An 8,957-nucleotide genomic window follows, 5' to 3' on the forward strand; every position below is an offset into this window, starting at 1 on the left:
TAATCCCAAAATGCGCAGGGTTTCATCACTTGAGAATCTAAGATTTTCGAAACACTTCATCCTCAAAACTTGACATCTCTTACCAAATGGTGAAATGTAGTGATTTTATTTTAATTTACAGTATAATCTATAATTCAATTACTGTATATCTATACTACATATATGCAAAACCAATATTTGATACTGAAATTGTGAATTTTCTCCACGGGGATCAAAAATTGTCTATCTATCTATCTATCTATCTATCTATCTATCTATCTATCTATAGTTACGTGTTGTTCGTTCGATTTACAGTATATTCCGGATTCTTTTGGATTGTGACTATAGTTCTAGTTACATTATGTCTATAATTTACTGCCTGTTATGATTCTCATCGCGTGTCTATGACGAGTTCGCCTCGCGGGCGGATGCAGAGAGTCGGAACGATAGTTCGTGTCGGCGTTTCCGGTGTCAGTCCGGACCGAATAGAGAGGCGCGCAGAAAGACCGGTGAAGGAGAAACCGAGTTCATGGTCGGATAAAAGAGGATAAACAGTCCTGACGGGGTGAAGCTTGTTCAGACTGACTGGGGGGTGTTACTGTGTGTGTGAGTGTGTTAATGTGTGTGAGAGTGTGTGAGTGTGTTAATGTGTGTGTTAATGTGTGTGTGAGTGTGTGTGAGCTGTCTGCTCGTCCTTCCCCCTCCAGCCGCTCTCATGCTGCACCATGAACATTAGCCGCAACATGCTGCGGCTCCTGAGCCGCTCAGCCCGGTGCGGAGCTCTGCTCGGGCCCCCCAGACACCCCGCTGCCCGGCCCAGGGCGGCCCCCGGCCTCGGCGCCCCCCCCGGTTTGCAGGTGAGTGTGGCGGTCTGCTAATTCAGTGACACCGCACCTGTAAACATAACCGGAAGTGTAATGTCACAACAGTTTCACGGTGTCTCACACCTTTAGAATGAAATGACTGAAGCAACAAAACCGTTTGAACAGGTGAAGATGTGCAGTCTTGTGTGATGTGACTGTTAATAACATCACACATATTATTGTAAACAACAACAACAACAAACCTCATCTCACTGCAATCTGAGCACATTTAATTCTCATGAGGCTTTAATAAACACCCCAGTCATTTTATCCTCATAATGTTTTAATAATAATAATAATAATGTCATTTTCTACATCATCATATCCTAGTATTGTGTGTTTATGATTGGCGGTGCTCTTTATGGGGTTTGCATAAATTGAATATTATTAAAAAAGTTTTCATCAGCACTTAATTTTCCTCTTTCCTGTAATCTGATTACTTTACGTTTTCACGGGACCACTTTCAGTTAGAAATGTCATTTGTTTTTATATGTTTTCATGATTTAAGTCCTTTTACCTTTTTAACCATGTTTGCATCTATTTGTCCTTGTTTTGCTATTATGAGCAGTTTAAGCATTTGAGCTGTTTTTCAGTTTTAGTCAAATGATTAAAGGTGTGTGTGGAACCCTGAGAGCGTTGCTCGCTTCAGAGGAAGGAACCGGAGGTTTCTGCCCCAGAACCGAAGATCCAGCTGCTTGTCGTTGAACCTGCAGGTGAGGAGGCGTTTCCACGGCAGCGCGGCGCGCTCCAAGATCCCCGCACAGTTTGTCGAGCGCGCCAAGAAGAAGAAGGAGGAGGACAAGTCTCTGGTCGCGCACGACGACCTGTTTGAGCAGGTGGCCCGGGAGGTCAAGACCAAGGCCACCTTCAACAAGGCGATCGACGTCTTCGTCCGGAGGGACATCCGGCGGCGCGGACACGTGGAGTTCATCTACGCCGCCCTGAAGAAGATGCCCGAGTTCGGCGTGGAGCGAGAGCTGGACGTCTACAACAAGCTGCTGGACGTCTTCCCCAAGGAAGTGTTCGTCCCCCGCAACTTCATCCAGAGGATGTTCAACCACTACCCCCGGCAGCAGGAGTGTGGCGTGCAGGTGCTGGAGCAGATGGAGAACTACGGTGGGTGGAGGGGGGTGGGGGTGGGGGGGTGTGCAGGGCTGGAGGGTGGGGGCAAGGGGAGGGTGGAGGTGGGATGGGAGGGTGGATGTGTCTGTGTCAGGGTGGAGAGTGGGGGGTGGATGCGAAGGTTGGTGGAGGGTGTTGTGGGGGCGGAGGCTGGGGGTGGATATGTTGGGGTGGAGGCTGTGGGTGGAGGCTGGGGGTGGATATGTTGGGGTGGAGGCTGTGGGTGGAGGCTGCGGTGGATGTGTTGTAATGGAGGCTGGGGGTGGTGTAGGGGTGGAGGCTGGGGGTGGATATGTTGGGGTGGAGGCTGTGGGTGGAGGCTGGGGGTGGATGTGTTGTGATGGAGGCTGTGGGTGGAGGCTGGGGTGGATGTGTTGTGATGGAGGCTGGGGGTGGTGTAGGGGTGGAGGCTGGGGGTGGATATGTTGGGGTGGAGGCTGGGGGTGGATGTGTTGTGATGGAGGCTGTGGGTGGAGGCTGGGGGTGGATATGTTGGGGTGGAGGCTGGGGGTGGATGTGTTGTGATGGAGGCTGTGGGTGGAGGCTGGGGGTGGATGTGTTGTGATGGAGGCTGGGTGGATGTGTGGGGGTGGAGGCTGGGGGTGGATGTGTTGTGATGGAGGCTGTGGGTGGAGGCTGGGGGTGGATGTGTTGTGATGGAGGCTGGGTGGATGTGTGGGGGTGGAGGCTGGGGGTGGATGTGTTGTGATGGAGGCTGTGGGTGGAGGCTGGGGGTGGATGTGTTGTGATGGAGGCTGGGTGGATGTGTGGGGGTGGAGGCTGGGGGTGGATGTGTTGTGATGGAGGCTGTGGGTGTAGGTGCTCCAGAGCCCCAGCTGAAGCGGTGTGTTCTCAGGGCTCCTGCCCAGCGTGGAGACCAAGGTGCTGCTGGTGCAGACGTTCGGGGAGAAGAGTCACCCGGTCAGGAAGTACCAGCGCCTCATGTACTGGTTCCCCCGCTTCCGCCACGTCAACCCCTTCCCCCTCCCCCGCCTGCTGCCCCGGGACCCCCTGGACCTGGCCCGCCTCGGCCTGGCTCGCATCGCCAACGACCGCGACGCCAAGGTCACCGTCTACCAGGTACGACCGCCGCCGGACCAGGACGTGTTCCAGACGAGAGACTGTCCTCTGAAGAGGTTGGGACGTCCTCCTCCCCAGTCGTCCTCTCTGTCTTCCCTCCGTCCTAGCGTGACGGTCAGTCTCTCCGTCCAGTGTCCTGAAGCACGTCCAGCTTCTTCTGCCGCCATTTCTGGTTCCTGCCAGTCACTTTATCTACGTCACTTTACCTACGTCACTAATTGACCACTTGTTAGGACTGAACCTGCACTGCCAACACTGGTATTATTTTACTATAGTACTTTATTCTACACTTTGCCCCCCATCGGAGTTTATTTTCCTTGTATTTCATCTTATTGTATATTTTGCTCCTCTTAGAACTTATTATACTTTATGATAGTTTGTGATTTTTATCTTATTTTTTGGTCCCATTTTCTTTTATTTACTTATTATTACTCTTTACTGTAAATACTTTTGGCCCTTAGAGTTCTTGATAGTCATTGTATATAAGATTCCTCTATTCTTTGCACATTTCTTGTCTTTCCTCCTCATGAGTCCTTAAGAGCAGAATGTAACAAGTACATTTCTCCTTTGTGAGATCAATAAAGGCTTAGCTTAGCTTATCTTATCTTGGCATATCTTGGCATATCTTGGCATATCTTAGCTTAGCCTAGCTTAGCATATCTTAGCTTAGCCTAGCTTAGCTTAGTGTAGCTTAGCATATCTTAGCTTAGCTTATCTTATCTTATCTTGGCATATCTTATCTTATCTTAGCTTAGCTTAGCATAACTTAGCATATCTTAGCTTAGCTTAGCTTAGCTTATCTTATCTTATCTTAAAATCCCACCACAGAGAAGTGGCTCGTCTTTAAAGACCTATTTTTCCAGAGTCGTAGCTGTACGTCGTTGAGAATTTCTCCACGTCGTCTCAAGATCTATTGTGTTCATTTCTATTTTCTTTTACAGCATTAGAATCTGTTCTAATGGATTCCCTTTGTACTTTCCGTTTGATTCTATTGTGTTTGGATCTATTTGCTCTGATTTAGTTCTATTTCTATGAGGCAGTTTGACGTGAAGGGGTGTTTGTGTGTCGGTTCTGTTTCCTCCAGCTGCCGCGGACCGAGGTCTCAGAGAGCGGAGCGGAGCTCACGCTGCCTCACATCGTAGGTACGTGGACTCAACGCTGTGGCCGCCGCCGTGAAGCCCCGCCCACAGCCGGTCTGCTCTGGTTTCAGGAATCCAGAGTCCCGACCAGAAGGAGCTCCTGTCCAAACACGACGTACGGCGGCCGGTGCTAGTGGAGGGTCCCTTCCCGCTGTGGCTGCGCTCCACCTGCCTGCACTACTACGTCCTCCGGGCCGACCCCACCCCGCCAGAGCTCCAGGTGAGGCTGACCCCACCCCGCCAGAGCTCCAGGTGAGGCTGCAGCTGCAGCGCCGTTTACTGGAGCAGTTAACATCAGCAGCAGCAGTAGCAGAAGTAAACATCAGAAGTTGCAGTAAACATCAGCAGTTGCAGTAAACATCAGCAGTAAACATCAGCAGCAGTAAACATCAGCAGGTGTTTGTTCCAGGAGGAGGAGCCATACGACCCTGAGCGGTGTTTCGACTATCCCCTGCAGCTGGACCTGGACCTGGACCGGGACGTAGCGGAGGAGGAGAGCTTTGATGTGGACGACTGTAAGAACTTGTAGAACCTGTAGAACTGTAGAACCTGTAGACCAGCAGTGGCCACCCACCGCTCTTTGATCATCAACCAAAGCTCTGGTCCAGAGACTCTTCAGGTCCGCCACACGGAGCAGATGTGGTCTCCAGGTTGATCCAAATGTGGTGTGGTCCAAGTGTGGTGCGGTCCAGATGTGGTGCGATCCAAGTGTGGTGTGTTCCAGATGTGGTGTGTTCCAGATGTGGTGTGGTCCAAGTGTAGTGTGGTCCAGATGTGGTGTGATCCTAGTGTGGTGTGATCCTAGTGTGATGTTGTGTGATCCTAGTGTGGTGTGATCCTAGTGTGGTGTGGTCCAGATGTGGTGTGGTCCAGATGTGGTGTGGTCCAGGTGTGGTGTGGTCCAGGTGTGGTGTGGTCCAGGTGTGGTGTGGTCCAGGTGTGGTGTGATCCAGGTGTGGTGTGGTCCAAGTGTGGCGTGATCAAGTGTGGTGTGGTGTGGTCCAAGTGTGGCGTGATCCAGGTGTGGTGTGATCCAGGTGTGGTGTGATCTAGGTGTGGTGTGATCCTAGTGTGGTCCAGATGTGGTGTGATCCTAGTGTGGTGTGATCCTAGTGTGGTGTGGTCCTAGTGTGGTGTGATCCAGATGTGGTGTGGTCCAAGTGTGGTGTGATCCAGGTGTGGTGTGATCCAGGTGTGGTGTGATCCAGGTGTGGTGTGATCCAGGTGTGGTGTGATCCAGGTGTGGTGTGGTCCAGATGTGGTGTGATCCTAGTGTGGTCCAGATGTGGTGTGATCCAGGTGTGGTGTGATCCAGGTGTGGTGTGATCCAGGTGTGGTGTGATCCAGGTGTGGTGTGGTCCAGATGTGGTGTGATCCTAGTGTGGTCCAGATGTGGTGTGATCCTAGTGTGGTCCAGATGTGGTGTGGTCCAGATGTGGTGTGATCAAGTGTGGTGTGATCCAGGTGTGGTGTGATCCAGGTGTGGTGTGATCCAGGTGTGGTGTGGTCCAGATGTGGTGTGATCCTAGTGTGGTCCAGATGTGGTGTGATCCTAGTGTGGTCCAGATGTGGTGTGGTCCAGATGTGGTGTGATCAAGTGTGGTGTGGTGTGGTCCAAGTGTGGTGTGGTCCAGGTGTGGTGTGGTCCAGATGTGGTGTGATCAAGTGTGGTGTGGTGTGGTCCAGGTGTGGTGTGGTCCAGGTGTGGTGTGGTCCAGGTGTGGTGTGGTCCAGGTGTGGTGTGGTCCAGGTGTGGTGTGGTCCAGATGTGGTGTGGTCCAGATGTGGTGTGGTCCAGGTGTGGTCCAGATGTGGTGTGGTCCAGGTGTGGTCCAGATGTGGTGTGATCCTAGTGTGGTGTGATCCTAGTGTGGTGTGGTCCAGATGTGGTGTGGTCCAGGTGTGGTGTGGTCCAGATGTGGTGTGGTCCAGGTGCGGTCCGGTCCAGGTGCGGTCTCCAGGTTGATCCAGATGTGATGTTGTGTGGTCCAGATGTGGTGTGGTCCAGGTGTGGTCTCCAGGTTGATCCAGATGTGGTGTGGTCCAGATGTGGTCTCTAGGTTGATCCAGATGTGATGTGTTGTGGTCCAGATGTGGTGTCCAGGCTGATCCAGATGTTGTCTCTGCAGTGGACGAGGGTCCGGTGTTCGCCATGTGTGTGAGCAGCCAGGGGGACCAGGCCGCCCTCAACCAGTGGATCAGTGGGCTGCAGCAGGAGAACCCGGTCCTGGGACGGGTCCCCACCCTGTTCCGCCTGCAGGCCGGACCCCGGGAGCTGCAGACCCAGTCTGACCGGGACCGGGACCAGGACCGGGACCGGGACCAGCAGCCTCCAGAGACCCAGAGGGAGGCGGAGGTGCTGATGGAGGAGGAGGAGGTGGAGGAGGAGGAGCCCAGGAGGAGTCGGGGGGTGAAGCAGTGAAGAACTGGAGCCTGTTTGAACTGTGGAGCTGCAGAGACAGGAAGCAGGACTGGAAGACAAAATAAAAGTGTTGAACCTGCAGGGTCACATGACGCCTCTTGACTCCCTGAAGCCTGAGACCAGTGTTTTCCAACCACTGTTCCACCGCCAGGTCTCGTCACGTGTCCTGGAAATGATCCAATTAAACATTTTCTCCAAAAAAACATTTACTCTAACAGTCACTGTCAGCTGTGAGAGCAGTGTGCAGAGTAATCTAGTATAAATACTGTGGCGAGCGTCGCGAAAGAATTGCTCTGAGTCGAGATTCTTTTCTGCCAGCTGATCACCTGAGGCTTTTATTTTGACAAGAACATGTGCAACTGGAACTCCATAACAGGACGACACTCCACACAACACATTTCTCACTCATGGTTTCACACCAACATCCAACAAACCAAACTAGAGGAAATAATTAACTCTCTGAACCGAGGAACAAAAACACAACACAAACAAACCAACACACAACAACCCCAACAATAACCCTCAATAACCTCCGGCAACACATAACCTGAACTCCCATCATGCCCTGCAGCGACCAACTCCGTGATGCTACAATACTCTCCACCACTAGATGGCAGCACAGAACTTTGCAGTTGAAATGTAAAGTGACAGACGTCAGTGTGGTTAATCTCCACCTCCTGCTACCATCTTGTATCAAAGTACTGTGTCAGTGACAGTGATGGAGAAGTTTTTGAAAAGGAAGAATGTGAACCAGGATCTCAGCTCTTCATCCATCAGGTCCAGGTTTACACTGAGGGAGTCACTATTAAAAAAACACATTGGGAAATACTTTTTTTCTGTATTTATTTGATTCCTGTTGATAAAACTTTGATGAGAAAGACTTTATATTGTTAATAGAGGCTACAGAGTTTCACATTTTAACATTTTCAGGTGGTGGTGTGCCTCCAGATGTTTCCAAAGACAAAATTGTGCCTCGGCTCAAAAAAGGTTGAAAAACACTGTCTGAGACAATAGGAAGTGATCAGTTACACTGTTAAAACCAGATCAGTTACACTGTTAAACCCTGAGCTCTTCCTCCATGTTTTAGTTTACAGGTTAAACAGATTGTTCCTCAGTGAAAACATCCAGGTTGAATTGAACCTTGTCCTCTGGATTGATTCTGTTTTGTTTCACTGAAGTAGGAAACTCAACATTGATCAGCTCCTCAAACTTTATTGAACCTGGAACTTCTAGTTCGCAGTTTAACTAAATACATTTATGGAACGTAGAGGTTGATAAAAAACTTCAGCTGACCTGTGATCAGATCTGTTCACTGAGAACCTGAAGAGAAAACAGCTTCTCTCTCTCTCTCTCTCTCTCTCTCTCTCTCTCTCTCTCTCTCTCTCTCTCTCTCTCAACCTCAAATATTGCTGAAGTGTAGTTTTTGAGTTAAAGTATTAATAGTTTTAATAACCGGAGGAGGAAGTGATGAGTGGCCAGGAGCTCCAGCTGCTCAGTCGTACCAAGCAGGAAATACTCTGGTCAGGTTTTACTCTCTGACGTCTTCACGTGTTTCCTCTCTTTGATTTAAGGTGTTAAACTCTGAGATCAGTTTCACTGTTTCCAGTGACGCCGAGCTCTGTTGTCATGGAAACACACACAAAAACACAATGGAGGTTTGGAGTTTTCACTTGAAATGGTCACGTTAGCAGACCGAGGTAACAAGGAAAGGTGTTAGATGACGTCCTAAAGGAGTTAAGGAAAGGTGTTAGGAGGCTTCCTTTAGGAGTTAAGGAAAGGTGTTAGGAGGCTTCCTAAAGGAGTTAAGGAGAGGTGTTAGGAGACTTCCTAAAGGAGTTAAGGAAAGGTGTTAGGAGGCTTCCTTTAGGAGTTAGGTCCGGCGATCATGCTGGTTCCAGCAGATCATTGCTTTGGTAACTTACATGATCTGCTCCTTTTCATCCTGAGTTTCTCTGAACGCTTCCATGAGCCGGCCCTTTAAATGTTGTTGCTGCAAGGAATTGTGGGTCAGCATGAGCTGGTCTCCTTTGGTAAAGGAAGCATCAGTCACAACTGATTACTATTGCAACAACAAATCATCAGTAAGGTAAAACTAACCTGTCTCACGGCGGTCTAATCCCCGCTCACGTTCCCTATGAGAGCTAAAGGAGGCTCTAAAGGAAGCATCAGTGTTTCCTAGGCTAAAGGAGGTTCTAAAGGAAGCATCAGTGTTTCCTAGGCTAAAGGAGGCTCTAAAGGAAGCATCAGTGTTTCCTAGGCTAAAGGAGGCTCTAAAGGAAGCATCAGTGTTTCCTAGGCTAAAGGAGGCTATAAAGAAAGCATCAGTGTTTCCTAGGCTAAAGGAAGCATCAG

The 8,957-nt window shown here is 50.1% G+C and overlaps 1 protein-coding gene across 1 annotated transcript; it reads left to right on the forward strand.

Annotated features, from left to right (window-relative positions):
- The first annotated feature begins 464 nt into the window (after positions 1 to 464).
- ecsit (ECSIT signaling integrator) lies at positions 465 to 7,371 on the forward strand. Its single transcript, XM_080518736.1, has 7 exons — positions 465 to 836; positions 1,556 to 1,958; positions 2,821 to 3,044; positions 4,129 to 4,186; positions 4,255 to 4,403; positions 4,593 to 4,698; positions 6,313 to 7,371. Exons 1-7 carry the CDS (start codon positions 705 to 707, stop codon positions 6,603 to 6,605), a joined length of 1,365 nt encoding a protein of 454 aa, XP_080374862.1. The 5' UTR covers positions 465 to 704; the 3' UTR covers positions 6,606 to 7,371.
- The last annotated feature ends 1,586 nt before the right edge of the window (positions 7,372 to 8,957 follow it).

The sequence above is a fragment of the Blennius ocellaris genome (assembly GCF_963422515.1).
Source record: "Blennius ocellaris genome assembly, chromosome: 23".
Taxonomy (NCBI): Eukaryota; Metazoa; Chordata; class Actinopteri; order Blenniiformes; family Blenniidae; genus Blennius; species Blennius ocellaris.